Source organism: Chelmon rostratus, chromosome 16, assembly GCF_017976325.1.
Source record: "Chelmon rostratus isolate fCheRos1 chromosome 16, fCheRos1.pri, whole genome shotgun sequence".
Taxonomy (NCBI): Eukaryota; Metazoa; Chordata; class Actinopteri; order Chaetodontiformes; family Chaetodontidae; genus Chelmon; species Chelmon rostratus.
The window spans coordinates 21,814,326-21,835,327 of NC_055673.1; the positions used below are offsets into that span (position 1 = coordinate 21,814,326).

Genomic DNA, 21,002 nt, shown 5'->3' on the forward strand with positions numbered 1-21,002 from the left:
TAAATACTGTAAGAGCTCAAATACTAACACACCTTATCATGCGTCGTGTTGCCTTTGTAAGCAGCATATCTAAAGTGATGTTTGAGTTATTTTATTCATCCAGGTATGCAGGGATATTCATGGTCAGGATATGAACGTGCATGCAAGTAAGCAGCTTAACCCGAGGAAGACCTTAATCGGAATATCAGCTATTAGCCACAGCACTGTTCTGTAAACTTATAGGAATAAGTAGAGCAAGGCACTCTTACTCATAGGCCTCATGCAAAACTGTTGACTTATGCCACGCGGAGATCTATTTGCACTTATATTGCAGACTCCAGGACATCGTTACCATAAATACACCTGGAGCGATGCAGAATGGGAAAACATGCCCATCAACCCCTTCCTCAAGCTCTCGTCATGTATATTTAGATCCAACGGCGAATAAAAGATATATCCATTGTACTATTCGGATTCACACACACACACACACACACCTATTTTTAAATATTCTTAGCCTGTACTACTGGTTTAAATAGATTTTTTGCGGCTTTCTAGGTTGTTTACAATTGTAAAATAGCGACAGGGAACAAATAGTCAGAGGGAGATTTGTTATGCGTCTGTGGGTATACACATTGATGTACGAGGAGAGACATAAAGTAGTCCGAGGGAGAAGTAAACAGGGAGTGTGAGATAATCAGTGGCAGCGCCACAGAGCGGAGGCCGTTTCGGAGCAGTGGGACCTGTTTGTAAGGAGAGTCACTTGCAGTGCAACGTGCTGCTAATACCAGGTATTAAAAGCTCAAGCAAACATTGAAGGGCATAGACAGAGCTAATAAATAATGCAAATCCACTCTAAATGCCTTTCATAAACTGGAGAGAGCTTAGAGAGGCCGCCGCGATTGACCCCCTTGTTAGCATAGGACTCGAGCCACATCTGCAGGCACAAGAACCGAGGCGAAGTTTTTTGAGGACACGAGGAGAAGGTTTTAACGCTAATGTGCACGCTGGCAGACATTAGGGAGGTCCTTATCTCATGGAAAACCGCTGTTAGCACTGTAGGCCAAACTTAAGTGACTAGTTCAACAGAGTTTATAGGCCTGTGGACTGAATATTTAACTAATGATTAAAATTAAAACAAAAGTTAGCTTGCCAAGCACGCACTAATGTGTACCTGTAATGTTATTTGATACATTAGATTACATTACGTGTGGCCAAAATACATAAGATTAAATTAAGGGAAGCAGCAAAACACAGATTCTTTGAGACACCATGCTGCATTCTGGTTGTCCGTAAGTTTAAAAGCTGCATGCATGCATAGAACCAAAAATTAAGTTAGTTAGCCAGTTCACTAAAAAATAAAATTAAACAAACAAGACAGCTGATTAAAGCCAAAAGCAGCTGAACTAAAAAAACGATATTAAAAGGCATAGACACCAGGTATAAATGGTAGCCAAAATCTTGCTGTGCGTGTCATCACACTCACCCCTGAGGTGAGTCCAATCTTGATGCTCATGTTGACTTGTGGGTCAGCCATCATTTACATTTTGTGACACAATCAATACTTTTATAGACACATCCTTGCCTCAAAAGAGCTTCTCTCTTTGACGACCTCTCTGAAAACACCCCAAAGAGAGGTGAGGGTGAGCCAGATGGGTGAGAGTGGAGCAAACCAACGCTGCCTCTCGTGACCAGCTGAACACCCCCCTCTATTCACAGGCCCGTCACTAAAGTCCTGCTAATTGCAGAAGGACGGTCACATTACTGTCATACCTGCTGCTGAGACAGAGCCATCCCCAGTTGAAGTGAGGACAAAAATGGGCACCTTTATTTCAAATGCCAACCCACGACTGTGATTGAACACAACATGGTTCTGCGTTTAAAAATGAAAGACAGAATCAATGAGCAAGCAGCTAAAAGTGGTCACATGTGGTCACACGTGGTCCATCTTTTTAGGATTTAGAATAAAATAAACCTGTTATTCTTGCATTACAGCGTGCTTTTCCCCATTAGGCAGACATATTTAGAAAAGATGGCAGACTTGGGGATAAAGTTTCAACTGCTTATAATTCACCTATCGAAGCTCACATGTGACCACTTGACACATGATGTGTTATACCTCATTGAAAAACCTTGCCTATTCAATCAACTGATCATCATGGTCAACAGCAGTCCCTCAAAGACGATCAGCAAAGCTGTCTGTCTCCGTATAATAAGCCAAACAACATGTGCTGGCAGCATCGTTTCCAAGGCGTTGTACCCGTGCGGCTGATTCACGTGGATAAAAATGTGCATTTACTCCTTGAGGATATCCGATGCGCACAGTGTGTGGCGCTCAGGGTCGAGCCGCAGCGACCGAGGACGGGAGTGTTCAGATGGCTTTGTTATCATTGGTTTCCTTCTACCGCAAAGTGCAATTTCACAGTTCGTCCTGAGCCTTTATCATTCAACATGCCACAAGAGGATAAGAAAGCAAGAGGCAGGTAAAAGTTCCACATGGAAAATTCTGGCTACGTTGATAAAAAAGCTCCATCACTTGCCTTCAGCCTATCACTCCTGAATCTCCCCACAACACATCGCCTTTCCTCCTTCAGTATATACTTTTTCATCCTCTTTTCATTTCTCTTCCTGTGGTATTTAGCTGGCTCCGTCAGTCTTACCCAAGACACACACACACATGGTTTGTGTCCTCCCCTTAACTTCCCCCTGAGTCTGATAAAAGAAAGTGATTTTCAAACCTCAGAGGAATTGCGCTGACATATGTCAGTGTTTCAAGAAGAAAAAAGCAGTCCAGATCCGCAGCATTATACTGAATCGTCAGCCACGTTTTCCACTAGGAGAAACGTCCATGCTGCTGCTGTCTGTGCCACCAATTAATGTTTTGCAGCCATCCAGTTCTGACGAGCATCATTTGCTGTTCTAAACACGGTGAAATATTCTTTCAAAGAGGCGGCAACAAATCTGGAATGACTCAATAAAAGAAGGTAGTGGAAGATAAACCATTCCACAATCACTATGTAATGTTCCTGTTGAGTGCTGTTGTGTTCAAAACACCAGACCAATGAGCCGTTATCACCTCAGTTATTGCCAAAGTCAAGAAACCAAGGCCTTGTGGTGCAAGCTACCCCCACCAGTTTGAGCTGAGCTCTGCCCAGGAAATGGGACGTAAATGGTGCAAACGCTAATGGTAAAATCACCAAGAATCCTCTAAGCGGCATGACGAAATGCTGTTCATCATTCCCTTCCAAAGTCACTTTCATATCAGCACTTTCAGCCCTGATCTCTCTGAAGGTGGAATTACAGCTTATTGTCCACATGTCTACCACTTCCACCACCATGGTTATGGTCGGGTTAGCTTTCTGCTAAAAAAAACACTTGGTTAAAGGAATAGTTCATCTTAGAAAATACGCTTATTTGAGATGAGAAGATCAACAGCACAACTGTACATTATAACATCATAATCTGCACGTCTAACATCTAACAAGAAAGCAATTAAAGAGAGCAGAAGTGAAGCCACTCCTTTCAGGCTAGAGAAGGATTTTTGTTAAGTAAAGGCTTCATTTTTAAAAACAGATGTGCCACATTCACCTGAATTCAGGTGGACGATAGACGGCAAACTGGATGACAAAGTTAAAATGTTTCAACTTTTTGTCCTCCAGATGTTACGTAGTTCCCTCACACACGGAGAAACCATGAGCGATCTGGACAAGAGCTAATAATTAATAACAATTACTATGACACTACCATAGCAACACATCGTCATCTGTGTTAGGATTTGCCGCTGCTTGCTGCTTGTTTGTCCAGAAGGTGTTGTCCGCAGAATTAGCAGGTTCATTTTAGTAAAAGTTGTGGTTGTGCATAAAAGAGGGTAAAGCAACTTTAGCCACATCCTTCGTTCACTCATCCACCTCGATCTCCTGCCAGAAAGATTCAGCAGTGCCAATATATAAGAAATATTCATTTTAGAAGACCTTCAGCAGTACATGGACCATACTGTACCCCCACAACAACAGACTCTCCAATGATGACAAATTCAAAGAAGTCATGCAATCAAGAGAAACTGCTCGCTGTAAATGCGCCATTTAAATGCAAAGAGTCATTCAGCCTCCTCTAGTTAGTTTTTCTACTCTGGGCCCTGGATCATCAAAGCCAGCAGTGTTCGGGAAAAAAAAACCCAGCAGAGCGGGGACAGGTGAGAGGGCACAGGGTGGAGGCAAGGAAACCATAAACGGTTTGAAGTTCTGTTCAGCAAATGAGCATCATGTTCAAACCCCGAGAGGAAAGTTTGAAGCAAGAAGAACCTCAGAAGTCTGCTCAGCTTCCCTGAACTTTGCCAAGCTCTTTGCACGTTGGACCAGAGCTGCAGGAGCATTCGCAGCTCGAAGGTGATTGATGCTGAAGCAAAGCTGCTATTGATGATGGCTTTTTTCTGCGAGCCACATGATATTTGCATTCTGTCTCTGTTTGAATTGGCAGCGTTGAGTGTTTGAAGAAATCTGAGAGGAGACATCGTCTCTTTGCACTGATGATAGTGCTGCTGCTGTGTTTTCTTAAATGTGAAGGTTTATGAAAGGCTTATTTTTTCTCGACGCTACAATACGTGCTTGCACTTGCACAGAGGCTGCATATGAGAAATACATAAATATATCTTTTTCCCTACTTGTTTTGAAAGCTGATATACAGTGCACCCGGAAAGTATTCACAGAGCATTACTCTTTCCACGTTTGATTATGTTACAGGCCTTTTCCAAAATGGATCAAATTCATTTTTCCTCAAAATTCTACACACAATATCCCCGAATGAGATTTTTGCTAATTTATTCAAATAAAAAACTAAGAAATCACATGTACATTAAGTATTCACAGCCTTTGCCATGAAGCTCAGAATTGAGCTCAGGTGCATCCTGTTTCCACTGATCATCCTTGAGATGTTCCTACAGCTTAATTGGAGCCCACCTGCGGTAAATTCAGTTGATTGGACGTGATTTGGAAAGGCACACACCTGTCTGTATAAGGTCCCACACTAACAGCACATGTCAGAGCACAAACCAAGCATGAAGTCAAAGGAACTGTCTGTAGACCGGTGAGACAGGATTGTCTCAAGGCATAAATCTGGAGAAGGGTACAGAACAACGTCTGCTGCTTTGAAGGTCCCAATGAGCACAGTGGCCTCCATCATCCCTAAATGGAAGAAGTTCGGATCCACCAGGACTCTTTAGAGCTGGACGGCCATCTAAACTGAGCGATCGGGGGAGGTGACCAAGAACCCGATATCACTCTGTCAGAGCCACAGCGTTCCTCTGTGGAGAGAGGAGAACCTTCCAGAAGAACAACCATCTCTGCAGCAATCCACCAATCAGGCCTGTATGGTAGATTGGCCTGACAGAAGCCGCTCCTTAGTAAAAAGCTCATGGCAGCCTGCCTGGAGTTTGCCAAAATGCACCTGAAGGCCTCTCAGACCTCGAGAAACAAAATTCTCTGGTCTGGTGAGACAAAGATTGAACTCTTTGGCGTGAATGCCAGGCGTCATGTTCGGAGGAAACCAGGCACCGCTCATCACCAGGCCAACACCATCCCTACAGTGAGGCATGGTGGTGGCAGCATCATGCTGTGGGGATGTCTTTCTGGGAACTGGGAGACTAGTTAGGATAGAGGGAAAGATGAATGCAGCAATGTGCAGACACCTCCTGGATGAAAACCTGCTCCAGAGTGCTTGACCTCAGAGTGGGGCGACGGTTCATCGTTCAGCAGGACAACGACCTGAAGCACACAGCCAAGATATCAAAGGAGTGGCTTGAGGACAACTTCGTGTGACTAAGGCTGTAACATAAGAAAATGTGGAAAAAGTGAAGGGCTGTGAATGCTTTCTGGATGCACTGTACATTTAACTATTCAGTTATCTGCAATTTCACTCAATTGATGTGCCGCCTTTTAAAGGATTCTTCCACTGCAGTGACAATTACCCTCGTTTTCCTCTGGTCTCTCTTATGATGTTCATGTGGAGCAGTCATCCATGTTTCTCTTTGATCTACAGGTGTCTGTGCTTTCTCAGGCTTCAAATGATCCGAACAAAATGAAGCTATTAAGTAAATTAGAATTAACCACGGCCTACGTATTGACCGTTTGTGCCTGATTAAATGGTGATTAAATCAACTGACAACCACTTTTTATTTAGAAAACAAGATACAAATGTGATGCAGAAAATGCATGAAATCCATCAGTTGCAGATGGGTTTCAGTGCGAAGAAACACAAAGATATTTCTATGCAGGACAACAATTGAGAATTTAATTTGGACCAACCTTTCAAGATGCTGCCAGTTCTCAAAGGGACCCTGTGGTGATATCGACTTAAACATAGTCAATTTTTTGAGGTTCCCTCTGTGGGTTCAATTTAATTCAACTCCAATAAAATCTCTGTCAAGCCCCTCTGAATCTGCTTTGTGTCGTCAAAGCACCGCAGAAACCTGTTCACTGTTAAAAGAACAGCAGAAACACTGTCTATCATGCACAGCAATCGCATCTGCCTTCCCACGTAGCTGCAGACACTGAGCCCCGGCATCTCACATCCCGCATTACAATACTGGCAAGGCCGGCCGAGATATTTGGAGGAAAGATAAGACAACACACGAGAAAATGACCAAAATATAAAAACTGCAAAGCTGAAGGGCATAACATGTTCCTTTTTAGGTCCAATGTTTCATGTCATTGGTATTCCACTGGCTGGTGGGCACAAATCAATACTATTGAGCCGCTGGTGCCCAATAAACTAAGTTGTTGTCTCAATCGCAGTCTCTTTAGCGTCTCTGAAAGAATTTAAAGCCCTTGGAAAAACTTGAGGTAAAACATACACAGCATTACTTTAAAGGCCCTCTTGGAAAACTCTGACCTTGCATACCCTTCCTGCGCTGCAGGATAAAGCAGAGGACTGAACAGACAGATCTGTTTCCATTGCTGTGTGAAAACACAACCCATCAAGCTGAATTCACACTTGAGGCGAATAGAATCATATTTCCACTCGAACAAAGCGAGCATGTTCGCTCACAACTTGACAGCAAATCAATTATACTTGCCTGCATTACATATAGAAGCATTGTTAAATAACCAAAAATACACATGGAAGCCTAACAAGCAGATTATATCTAACCGCTTGTCTCACCAGACTCCATATTAACACAATACAGATGAGAATCCCAGTCCCACACTGAACACTAGAAACAGCCAAAAACTTCACCATGATAGTTGTTAGTACAGAATAATAATTAAGTTTTATCTCTGCTGAGCTTAAAAAATCCTTTAAGCTTAAAATGTCCTATAGTGCAGTAGATTCAAACAGTAGATATGACCTAGAAACCCAAAATCTACATAAGGAATACAAACAATGGAAGTAATGTAAGGTATGTTTGTATAAATGTTCTTTTTTTTTGCCACACAAATACGCAAAAGCATGTGTGGTGTCTCTATTAAAACCGGAGAAAGCAGGTACTAATGTAACAGTTTGTTGCTCATGCCAGTGGGTGGGGGTCTTACTGCTAGTGTTCAGTGGTGGAACAAGTACTCAGATCTGTTACTAAAATAAAAACTGTCAAGAGACTGAAGTACAAGTCCTGCTTTGGAAATATTACTCAAGAAAAAGCATTTTAGTATTACTATCAAAATGAATCAAAAGTAAAACAATCATAATTTGTTTAGTGTGTTTAAATCTTAATTTGTAATTTGGGACCAGTGTCTACAGCTATAAATTAAAGGTAGTGGAGCAAAAGGTACACTAGATGTAGCCTGTAAACAGTTTGCCTCTGCTGTCTTAATCTGACTTTTAAAGCCAGAACAACATAATGTGATGTGCTCAGATACCTCGGCCAGCCCTGCTGCGCCTGTTCTTAAGAGGTCGGCTGTGTGTATGACTGGTTAGAAATAGCTTTGTTTGTGTGAATAGCTTTGTTCCTGATAATTCAACCTTAAATTTACCTCTTGGGGCTGGAATGAGATTATAGTGTTTCTAGCCCTGATGCTTTTAACTGTAATTCACAGTGTACTATTTTTCCAGGGCTGATGGAATAAATTAACCCACTGTACCATTTTCTACTAAATAACAGGCCACTGACTAAATAAGGGTTAGAATTAATATTATGATGATGGCTGGTGATGCCAAAGACTTATGATGGGGAAGATGTGAGTACTTAGTAGTAGTAGTAGTACTTGCATAGTGCCTAACACAGCCAATGGTTTATGTAGGAGCCTCAAAAGTGAGCTCACAACAGGTTCCTCTGATGATAAGATCTCACACAGCTATGTCTCAAATCTTCATCGCTTATCCGGCAGCATCTGAGAGAAACATCCAAGTCACCCGAGCATGTGCTCATCCCGGCTGAAATCGACCTTCTCTAATGGATGAAAAGAAGATGAAAAGCGGCTTTGTGGCACTGCCGGCTCCTGAGGGACACCAGGAAGTGTAATCAGCAATGACCCGTGCTAGACTCCACCAATCCCAGGGAGTTCCTTAACATACCCAGCCTGCCTCGGGGGAGCTGTGCCCGGAACAGCGGAACAAGCGCTTGATAACTGCGAATGAATTATGAAATCCGGGCATCTGTCGGCTCCTTCCTCAAATTGCCACAATTTACCCAAGCCAGCAGCCTGCAACCAGCACCATCCTCACTCGGGTGCCTCCTCTCAGATGTACGCAGCGTTTCCTAAAACAGACCGCTTTAAATATACATGTATGTAAAAAGTCGGTGCAGATTGGAAGCAGGCCACCTGTGTAGATGCATGACACGCTCAAATAGAAAAGCAGCGAGGGACTGAGTGGTGGAAAACAAGCTGTCAGTATGGTGATGATTGGAACAGGGCGCATGGTAATAAGATTGTTTGGCATAAATCACTGAGGAAACCTGGTGAGAGCGCAGGCGCCGGCTGAAAGTCCATTTCACCATCCATTAACATTTAACCAGAGTGGAAACAAAGCGTGTTCACACTGTCTCCAGGACACATCAGTGACAGGCTTCACCGCGGGTCAGCAATGTCAATGTGCAACCGTTGTTCTTCAGATTCCTGTTTTATTTTTACCAGGCTGATCTTATTGAAAGTATTTGAGCAGAATCAGTAGTTCCTGTTCGGAGCTACAGATGCTCCCACAGGCCGAAACCATTAGTTGATTGGCAGAAAATGAACGATTTTGATAATGAATTAGCATGCTTGGAGTCATTTGTCATTGACTTCAGCTTCTCAGATATGTGGCTTTGCATCTTTTCTTTGTCACATATGACAGCACACTGAACATCTGATGGCCGAATCAAAACAACAAGGAACTTCATGACACTGTGCAAAGAAAACGAATGATCGACTATTTGAGAAAATCAGCAGATTAATGGATCCACCGATCCGACAAAGTCACTGGATCCATTGTTCATGTAAAAATATGGATTAGTGCAGCTCAACTGCCTTCTCAACAAAGTCACAAACACAAGTTATGGTTGAGTCAGCTTCAGTTTTGACTGAGAGACTGCTGCATATCTATAAAGACTTGTATGGTTTGCAACAAAAGGCATCTCTGGTGATTCTTTCACAAGTAAACAGCTTACAATAAAAGTGCAAAAGCAGCCAGAATATAGGAATAAATTGGTCATGATTGTTTTCGCCACATGTGGAGGAGGTCTAGTAAACGCAAACACATCCCTGACGGACCACATACTCAACGCATGTAGACCCACAACACAGTTTATTTGCCTAATAACTCGGCACAGGGTGATGAAGTTTGTGGCCTCCCCGAGGCAACATATCCAGCAGCCACCATCACTCTCCTCTCCAGCTGCATGGCCAAGTAAATGTCTGTTTTTTTCTCTGTTTAGCAGCAGTCAGAGTTATAAATCAAAAGTGAGTCAGGAGGCAAAATCCGATCAGAAGTGCGTCTCTTGAGATGCATCCGAGATGCATTGGCGCGGGGGCGGTGGACTGCAATCGGTCCCCGCTGGGTCAAGACACCATCTGAATAAATCTTGATAGAAGTTTCTACATTCGAACGGGGGCCAGTGGACTGATCTAAAGCTGTGCTAAACCCTGTCCTCCCTATGTGTGAAGCTCTCAGTCGTCATTATTTGAGAAAAACTGTGACACCACTTTAACAAAAAGAAACCTTCCAATATGGGATTAATTGATGCACATCTTCTGGACTACAGTATGTGTGAGACGTGATCTGTGTTGGGGATTATCCAAATGAAAAAGAGAAATTATGAGAAAGGACTACGCTACAATTGAAAATCACCCGTTTATCAGAGGTTTGGTTGATTTTGCCCGGCTTTAGAAACTTTGTCAAAAACACGTAACTTTTGAAAGCACCTTTCACAGCACTGGCATTGAAAATGAAGTACTGTAGCTCCTTCTCTTTAGACCCTCTCCATTCAAAACCTTACAACTATTCTGCCTGGATTGCTCTTAAACTAATTCAGACTTGATGTCTGGACTTGCAGTCCCCCTCTGGTAATTGACAGAGTTCTGCACAAACAGTCCCAGTCAGTTTGCAGTTTCATTAAATGCGTCATTATTTTATTCAGAACATTCACAGAGCTCCAGTAATGAGCCATCTGAAGAACGGCACAGCACATAAAAGCCGCGGCAAGCCCACATTATAGTAGACTAGTGGGTTATTCTGTGATGTTTCTGTACAAAAACAGCGTTGTTTATAACTCTACTTCTGGTCTGTACAGTAAATATCTTCAGGCACTTGGAGCTTCTCTGGTTCATGTTTGTTTTTACAAAATATATATTCCTAAATACCTGCTGCAGGGACCCGCCTGCAAAACTAAGACCGTGGGTTGGTGACTGTCTGGCCATCAGACTGGCTAAATGCAAGTACACTTTCTCTTAAAAGTCGCATCTCGGTGGTTATGCTACCTACAACCGTTCCCTTGGTGGCATCTCCAATTCCATTAGCACATATTCCTCCAACTCACAAGTCTAAGGGCTCAATATGTGTGGGAATGCATGGCATAAAATAGCAAGCTTGCACGACGTGTCTTCCGCCTGTCTTTAAAGGCAAAAGAGTCAATAGCTGCCCCACCGGAAGGCCGGGACAAAGGCTGCTGCAACAGAGAGGAGTGAGATGCACGATCATTCCAATCAGGATAACTGTGCACACTGCTTTCAGGCACTCATGGTGATGAACTTGTTAGAACACAGACAAACTGACAGAAGTAGGTGTGGGAAGGTGTGAGAGAGCATTATTTATGGAGTACTTATTATTATTTATCATTTGCACCTTTACTGATAGAGCTTCACTGATCTATCCTCTACTGATGCTCAATTCTGGGTTCATTTTTCGGAAAATCTCGACTGTAAATAAATAGACTCCTCTCTTCTGTCATGAGGACCGTGGCGGCTGGGCAGCAAGAGAACCATCTTTAATGAACTGTAAACACACTGTGGTCTGCTGCTTATTAACAGAAACCGCTGTGACTGGCCGTGCTCGTTCACTCATACCTGATGAGCTGCGGCGCTGTGAACCGTGCAGACCTCTCGGGTGGTCTGGGACAGGTCTGCTCACTGCCCCGAGGGTCAAACCTCAACATGGAGATGAAGCATGCACACTTTGCACTGCACTGCAGCTGCACTGAACGTCTGGTTGAGTCTATTTCAGCTTGTTTTTAGCTTTTATCTCATATCTTATTCAAATGTCTTTCTACATTTTCTTGTTTTTCTTTTACGCCTTGCCTTAATGCCTTTTATGCATCCTGTAAAGCACTTTGAGTTGCTTTGTTGTTGAAAGGTGCTATACAAATAAGCCTGCCTTACCTGGTCTTAAGTAGTCAGCAGCACATTCAGTGATGGTGATAGATCCACTCTGTGTACATGCGCAGCGCTGCTGCGCTGCTTTCCTCCAGCCACAAAAACACTCACATCACGCTGCCTTTATCTGCCCAGTGCTCACTTTAAAACTGTGTTGATGATACTTATTCAAAGTGCCTGAAATAGTCAATTTGGAGCAGATGATTCATTTCCACCTGTTGCTTTTCATGCATGAGAGCTGTCCAGCGTGAGCACAGTCCACAACCGGTCTGGAGTGAACTGCTGCACTGCAGCAGGTGTGCATTATGTTCACATGCATCTGAGGTCAAGACACTAAACAAAACCTAAATATTCATGTTAAGTTAATTAAAAAAGTTCACGCTGATTCCAGTGAACTCCTTGGTGATGTTTTACGGTGTTCTCAGCCTGAAGCTGGATTTTCTCATGCAAGAAAACCAAGGTGGTGCGTTGTGGCCCAACAGAAGCTGTGTGAACTGTGTGTCTCTACCTCGTAGAAGATCCGGGGTCGGGTGTGGCCAATTGTAGGTCCTGATCAACTGCCAGTCGAAGTCGTCTTCTTGGCCCTGTCGGTACTCACACAAGCCAGGGTCTGAGTCCTCATCAAAGGTACAGCCAGCTGCAGCGAGGAGAGAGCGAAATAGGTTAGAAAAAAAAACTAGACTATGGAAAACTTTCGCTATCAAGCCATTAACCAGAAGCTATTAGTAAACTTTCTTTGCTACATGCTGGCAGGAGGAAACTGGTGAAGGAACGCACACGCAGCAGACAAATGATTGCTGTGTTACATCACCACAGGCTTACTGTATATGTGTTAATACATCAACTGCTGGAGAATTTTTGCAGCTACAAACTAAATTACAGCTAATAGCTAGCACCAGGCGGTCAGCATAGACTGCCTACCTCATCTGTTCCCTCAAACCCTTCCACCATTTGGTGCAATTAGCCCTGCGCTGTGAAAATGACACAGCAGCCACAGGTCATCCAGACAGCCAGAAATAATGGGGAGCTGTGCCAGAGCGGCAAGGGGGATTCTTCCGCTGATGGAGGACAACAACAGCCTGGCTCTTAGCCTGTGAAGGTGACCCAACCCTGTCTGGCCTCTAATGGTCACATTCACTATTTTGCCATTATCACGCTAACCACAGGCTTTTAAAGCCACCAGCTTGGTTGTCAGAGTAGAGGGAAAAATGGTGTGTTCCTGTTTAATTGGTCAGAAAACACAGGTGTACTTAAAAAAAATCTAAAAATGAATAGTCTGGACTTGGGAGGACCAATCTGTGGTCATGCATGGATGTGTGCCATATGTTCTACTCGACTTCATCTAGGTGAATGCAGCATTAATCCTGTTAGAGCTGGAGCTTACGTTTATTTCTTCCTTCAACAACCTTTTGATCATTTTGTCTAATCTGTCAATCGTTCAGTCTATAAAATGTCAGAAATTTAAGTTCTGAGTACTCACCACGATTTCCCAGAGCCACCTTCAAATTGCTTTTCTTGCCCAAAAAAACAGTGCAAACCACAAAATATTTTCCTTCGCTTGCCACAAAAAAAACAAGTTGCTCAGAGCGTGAAACCGTTAAAAGTTCCTGAACTGGCGGGCAGTCCGCCCTGATGGAACTCATTATAGAGGGGACGCACACGGCCACAAAACATTTTCACATGCCAAACACAGGTGCAACTCGTACTGCTGCACTGCAATCATCGCTGGACCAGAGCATCATTAATGTTGTTAGCTCCACCTGTGATTTTCCAGCTAATACAAGTCATAAAGTCTGCTGGAAAACGAGCTCGGACGAGCGAGAGTTCATGCCCTGATGCTGCGAGGTCATCTAGATTCAGCCGGATTTATTCAGAAAGCAAAACAACATTTCAATAGTGTGGGTTGAGTTTAAACAAGGTTACACAAAAAAACTGGCATTGCTCATTGATCAAACTTGCCTTCATAGTTTTTGGATTCCAAAAAAGCCAGACTTAAAAGGTTTTGAAATCACTGTCTTGGAACATGCTGACATTTCTAAAAACATGTCTGCCAACCCTCCTGTTTTTCCAAGAATTCTCCTGCATTTTACCCTCCTCTCCTGCTGTTCTTCCTTTAAAATATTTTCCCATAATTCTCCTGTATTTCTTACATTTCTACAAAAAAAAAAAAAAAAAAAAAAAAAAAGGCCGGCTGTAATGTTGACAGGAGGCATAACTGCCTCGGTGATGTGTTTGCTGCATTCACCTCCAGTACAGCAGGTGGCAGTCTGTAGAACATTAGCTGTGACATTTGATGACACCAGCCAATAAAAGAAGAAGAAGATGGATGAAAGTGAGAGAGATGGAGTAGCTGCCAAAAATGGGAGGAAGTTTACCAGTACGTCGGTCAAAGTGATGCTTTTTGTAAAATATGTCACATGGATTTTAGTGCATTACACAGACAGAAAGGTGATGTGAGCCAGAAGGACAAATCTGCCAAGAGGGGCAGAAACATGCTCAGGGATGTTCGCAGCATTTCACTTTTAACCAGGTATCTGATTCTGACCCCCTGACTGTAGTCTCCTAATGTAGGAACTACTTAAGCCAATCCTTGCTCTGATATTTTCTGGTTTAATTCACTGTGTGTCTCCTCGGTGAGGGTGGTGGGCTCCAGGCGTGCGCTTTGTTTTTTAGAGTGATTCTAAGCACCATTAAAGGCATGATCACTTTCAGTTCTATCTCCAAATCCAGAGGTAGCTAGCCAGGCAGAATTGTTGTCTTGTTTACAACCTGCCTGATATCATAATCGATAGAACTGACGGCTACAGAAGTGAAATCAGATTTTTCCTTTTAATACTTTTAGCACCAACATCCTGAGTGTGACTGCACATCTCCCTCCAAACTAACTGCTACTTAACTCCAAACGCCCCGAGCCGTCTACGGTCCCAGGACCCTCGTCGCTAACAGATCACATTAAGGCTTGGCAGCGTTGCTGCTGCAGTTAAAGAGCGACACTGACTCACTGCCAGCTTCTACTTAGTAGTATCCTGTTTGGCCTACTACCCCAAAGTTGCTTTTGCGTTTTGTTCAGAAGCTCCACCTTTTTATTCTTTATTAATGTATAAGATTTGCAACTGAAGAAACACAGCATGCTGCAATAAACTACTAAGACTGCTAATTCTGGACCACCGCTTTCGCCATTCCTGCTGACAAACAAATATCGTCATCCCACCACCAGCGAACGTCCCCGCCACCACGGCCCTCTTCCCCTCCGCCTGCAGCCAACCGAGTGTTTCCGGGTGCGTAAGCAGATCAGAGTTTTAATTGCCTCCTGTGTGAGCGATGCTCGTTGTGCTGCGCCGCGCCCGGCTGTATGAGGATGAGAGGGCTGAGTGGTGGAGCGGGCCCCGCGGCGAAGGCCTGCCTTTCATCGAGAGCCCTCCAGTTCCAGGAAGAAATGTCACCATCAGACACGTTCCACTGATTCCCCTCATTAAGACTCATCCTTCCCAGCCTCCTTTGCTTTTAGCGTGCACGTTCCCCTCAGTGCCCAAATGAGCTTCTCTGGCAGCAGGAGGCCAAGCCCATGTAATTAGAAAAGCCACGTGCGTTCTGTTGAGTTCTTCCTGATGTGTGTGTGTGTGTACGCATTTCCTCGAATGTGCACCCAGGAAGTGTGCGTGTGGTTAGCTGAGCTTGTTTACTGTTTTGATGTTTACTTAAAAAACGAATAAAATTATAATGAACCCGTCAATGTCACACAGGCTAAAGCTGTAACGACTGCGGGGATGAATTATTTGTGTTCATCGCAGCAGCAGGGAATGTGGCCAACGTGGGACTAAGATTGCTCAAATTTCCACACGATAACGACTTGAATGTGAGAGAAAGCAGCTTTGAGAATGCTAATTGCTTATCAGAGGCGATAGCGCGGCGGCGTTCGGCGCGGTCCCCCAGCAACGCGCCGCCACGCAGAGCAGCAATAACACCTAGAGACGTGGACGGCGGGGCGCGAGATAACTTTAGTGAGCCACTGTCACAGCTGACAAGCTTTTCAGGAAGAGAACAAAGAGGGAGAAATAAATAAATGCGCGAGAATGAGGCGCCCTCCTCTTTGAAAGGTAGGAGAGGTAATTTGCCAAACAAGACCCGAGCTTGTCGTTAGATACCGGGTCTCGTGTTATCTACATTTGGCTCGTCCTAATTTCTCAATTCTTTCTTCTACCTGGCACAGAAGTAGCAGACTTTTTCTGTTCCTCACCCGCCAAACTTCCACCTTCCTATTTACCACCCAACTAAACAGACACAAGGTTCAAATCTAAGTCACTTCATTACTCCGACCCAAAATCTGTAGCAGTCTTTCATCAGATTCCACATAAGCAAGCAATAAAATGTTTTTCTTACTACTGATTTTAAATGAGACCGCTGATCAGAGTAATCCTCTGTGTGGTATTGAGGGATTTTACTTAACAGCCGGCAAAGCCTGCAAGAGGCAGCTAAGAATCTCATTAATGCAGCTTTCAGAGGCTTCCCCGTGATATGACACAATTCTGAGGGCAAAACGCGAAATTACTCATTTTTCTGACGTAAATGTTAAGGTTGGCGTTATCGACAATTCCTCCTCGTTGGCCACGAATTCCACTCTTTATTACGGAAGAAGCCACACACCGTTTGTGTATTTCTAATTCCAAGAATCTTCAATAACTCCCTAAACAGCTGGGCACTGTAGTTTTCAGCCGACTTTGCTCAAACAGAGGGAAACAGTGCATTTGTCGGGGACTATCTTCAACGGTGGATTAATCCATATTTGGTGCTCTAGTGAGTATTTGGGGCAGCAGGACAGTGTGCGCGGGATTAAGCCACAACAAACTACAGTGTATGCGTTACTGGACAACAATGTGGCTCATTGATGTGTTTTTAATAGTTTTTGGACAACAATACAGCTCTATGTCGCACAGGATCAAGATAAATCTGGCTCTGACACACACGCAGCAGTTGTTAGTGGATCAGTCTATTGTTTTGGTCTTTTCATGGGGTTTGTCTACCTTGAATCCATCATGCTGGGCTTCACGTTACGTGCTCATGGCCGGACCACCGTCATTTGGACTGATAAACATGTGGCACTACTGGCAGTCAGGGCCGGCCGTGGTTCGGGTGTGACAGCGCGACTGTTCATTCGAAAACAACAATGGCGGCTCCTAAAGAGGCTAGCGTGGATGCTGCTATAGCTATAGCAGTCCGACTACAGCATATGGTCCGCTGTAAGTCATCCCGTGATAGATGGTTACGGCCAAATGGCTCATCCAATAACAGCCAAGTATTGTTTGAAACTGACTACATCTGAGATGGTTCTGTGTAACACAGTTTGTTGATGATAAGAAAAAGTATTAGCAACCTTATGATGCAAACACACTGAATGGTGCAGCTTTACCATACCTTAAAATAGCCATACCCCCCCCCCAAAAAAAAAAAAAAATTATAATAATAATAATGATGATGATGGTAATAATAATAATAATAATAATAATAATAATAATAATAATTAAAATTAGCCAAAAAAGCATCAAAAATAGATTTCAACAAATCCTTAAAATGCCTGATTTGTCTTGGCTTTAAGCAATCAAATTACAAAAATATGTTGTCCTATTTAATCACTTCTTTGCATTCATCTGAGTTTCATTTCAGTTAAAAGCAGAGGTGGACAGGAAACAAGGAGAGGACATGGAGTATGATATGTAACGAGTCAGAATCCAGCCAGGGATGTTGCGATTGTCTGATATGCACCCAAGATCACTCGGGAAACCCACAAAGAAATGCTGTTAGCGTTAGCACTTGAAATTTCATTGACCACTGTCATATTGCGGTGGAGGCAAAAATCTCAAATATCTCAACATCTAAAACCAAACAAAAAAAGATTCCGCTAGATGTAGGTGAAAAAATAATTTATACTTTTGTAAAGTGGCTGCACCAAAACATTTAAAGATGCCTTTTGAGATCAGTCAGGAGTCAAATACCTCCCATTGTACATAGGAGGAGTTATTTGAATCACATTAGCAGTGCTTGCGTACTAAAGTCAGGAAGTAGAAAGAAGAGCACAAATCTGGATGTGGGGCAGCCAGAAAAGGCCCATGGAGATTAATGGGAGAAGGTGCAGACCAGCCTAAAGTGCTTGTGATGGACCCCAGGTACCACTGTCCAACCTGGCCCGCTCCTACAGTGGATACCATGACCCTGACTAATAGCCCGCACAGCAGCCACATCATAAATACGTTGTGATGGAGAGGGAGGAAAACACAAGCCTCTTACAGGGCATTTATCCTGGAGAGGGAGAAATAAATTAGAGGGGCGAGACAGAAACCGTGAGCTGGGTGAAGAGCCCTCATACAGAAGGAGAGGAAGAGCAAAGCCAAAGAGGGGCGGGGATAATGAAAACAAATCACAGCCAGTGGAAAACAAGAGGATAGAAAAGGATGGAAAACAAGATTCCTTCCCTTCGTCTATACAGTATAAAAAAACCAAGAGGTAATCAAAGAAGTCTGGGATGAAGATGGGTTTCTATTGATCACTGTGATCCAGTGCAGCTCTAAGATGGGCTTAAATCATCTATATACAGATTTAACAAGGACACTCATTTGCAATTACTCTTACAAGGATAACAGTGATTACATAGTGCGGGGCAGAGCGGCGACTCACAGATTCTCACAGATATAAAGCCAAGCCGGTACGGATGGCGGGCCAGTCAGAAAGATTGCCTTTCACTGCTCATTTGAAGAACATGAACTGTAAATGTTTCTGAAATCTCCATTAAGATACCCTTGGACTTCCTCTTTCTTGATCAAGTTGATTTTTTTCCTGATGTTTCAAGGCAAGGACTTGTTTTTTTTCCACTCAATCTAAGTTCAAGACTCTCCACGAGTTACTATATTTAATTTCTTTTTTTTTTTTTTTACTTAAGACACAGGGCCGCTCTCGCCACTAATCTTCTCTTATTTGCTGAAAAATCAGACTTAAGCTTGACTGGGTGAAACCTGAGACCTGACCAAAAATCTCACCCCGTGCCGATAAGGCAGCTCTATCTGTTGAGCTCATTTCCCATTGCATTAAAGTAAACTCCGCAGGCAAACCACCTAACGCTGTGTAACCGGCAGCAGAGCTCTGCTGGCACTCCTTTAATCAGAGCCTCTCAGATACAGGAGCTCTGCTGGGACCGAGGATCCAGGATGTTCTGCCGCTTCTCTTGTTTGGTTTGAGATAAAGCTCCGCTGCTGCGTGATTTGCATTTGAGCGCGTGCAGGCAATGCATCAGACCTGACAAGTTTACTTACGGAAGGCGGGGAGCGGCGGGAGGGATGGAGGGGGGCGCGGCTGTACAGCTCATCAATAGTGAGCCAGCAGAAGAACGCCACTTCCTCACAGACCATTAATAAAAGCCACCCCATTTTCAGACGCGTTCACCAAGGACGAGGACAGGAAGCAGTGTGAGAGAGGGAGCGGGGTGAAGAAGAAGAAGAAAAGGTAAAAGAGCAGAGTATGTTAGTTTTATTAAAGAGAAACAACACTCCTGGCAGACTGTAGGGTTCAGCCAATATAGGTTTTTGATTGACAATACCAAAAGCAATATGCAGTTTTCACACCAAAGTCCTCCACAGCCAATATTTGGAAGTCTATAAACTTGACCTTTTTCATCCCATAAAAATATTCAGTGAATTTTATTCTTTCCAGCCAGAAACTGCAATGAGACCATTATTATACCAACAAGAGCTGAACACAGAAACCAAAGGTCAGATGTATAAATGATGCATGCACACAAAAACCATGTCTACCCCACATCAACCGTGTCCTGTTCGCTAGCAGTCTTCTTCTTCTTCCCTGCCTTTAATGGCACATTGCTAAGTAACAGGCCCAAACTGTTGCTCAACATGAGCAGCCATGTCACACAGGTCCCCACACGGGTCATCTAAACAGGGTCCTGCTTGGAAAAACACTGCTCCATAGCGCCGCTAGTGGTCAAAAACTGCACAGGACACTTTAAAAAACAGAGCATGCTGTGCGGACATGTTCGCCTCTCGCTGCGAGGACATACGTATTTCATACATGCACATGACTTTCCAGCGTGAGCGGAGTGTGATATTGTGAAGGGGAACCAAAATGTATGTGAGGGAAGCAAAAAAAACACTAAAACACTGTTAGCCAATAAGTTCATTAGCCAATGTTACCGATGTGGAGGATCGTACACAAAGCTATTTGAAAGCTAACATTTGATAAAGCTAAATGCCCTAATAAAGCTATTTTAAAGCTAACATATAACAAATTAGGTTAGAGAGACATTCGAGTACAACTTGAAATATTTGGAATATTTCATGCCATTATTCAGAGACAGTCTAAAGCGAGTCCGTTATTTGTTCACAACAGAAATATGAACATTATCTGATCAAATATATTTTAGTTACATTTCCTTTTTATTCTCAGTGCATGGCTGCATTCCCAGTGTCCATTTATGTAATTTCATCTTCTTATTGTAGTGACCTTGTCTCTATATTTGCCAAACTGTCTGAAATTTTGTTCTTCTTTTTTTAATAAAATGCCAGAAATAATACATTTACCTTTCTTTTTTATTTGATTAACATTGATTAATCAAAGTAATAATGGATAATTCATCAATCATCAAACAGTAATAATGGTTGTGCATAAGGAGCACCTCACCAATGCAACAGTGCTTCTCACTGACAGGTCTATAAACTGGTGGAGAAGGCAAGAGCATTGATATGCAAACAGATTATATATAACAGAACCATCAATGCACATAGTTTTACATATCTGTTGAAAAGAGTATGTATCCATATTTCTGTCTTTGTGCATACATGTTTGTGAACCTACCACGTTAGGTCCCAGCTGCTGGATTAGTGTATCAAAGGACTGACACATCAGTCTACAACCCAAATAAAGCTCAATCACACTTCTGACCTAACAGTTACTAAATGAAAACAAACCTGTGGCACAGCGCAGGTGATTTCACTGAGACTGCCCTCTGTGATAACCTGCGTGAGTAAACACACCGTGCATGTGAGATCGATCAAAATGCACTTGGTGGGGCTACAGCTGCAGTCATTTATCATCATTTATCATGATATGGGGATTTGACTGGAGATATCCAGGCATGTTATGACTGATGGACTGAACCGCTGTGCTCTTGTGACCTTTACAAGATGTAGAGTAAATGGTCTGGCAGCGGCTACATGGCTGTCCAACCTGAGACAAACCTGGCCATAA

At 43.3% G+C, this 21,002-nt stretch overlaps 1 protein-coding gene across 1 annotated transcript in view; it reads right to left on the reverse strand.

The window, feature by feature from the left end:
• ptprua (protein tyrosine phosphatase receptor type Ua) overlaps positions 1 to 21,002 on the reverse strand; it is a 177,660-nt gene that overhangs the window by 115,141 nt on the left and 41,517 nt on the right. The window contains exon 2 of the mRNA XM_041954690.1: positions 12,265 to 12,393. Within this exon, the coding sequence (XP_041810624.1) occupies positions 12,265 to 12,393 (129 nt within the window). The remainder of the gene's footprint in view (positions 1 to 12,264; positions 12,394 to 21,002) is intronic.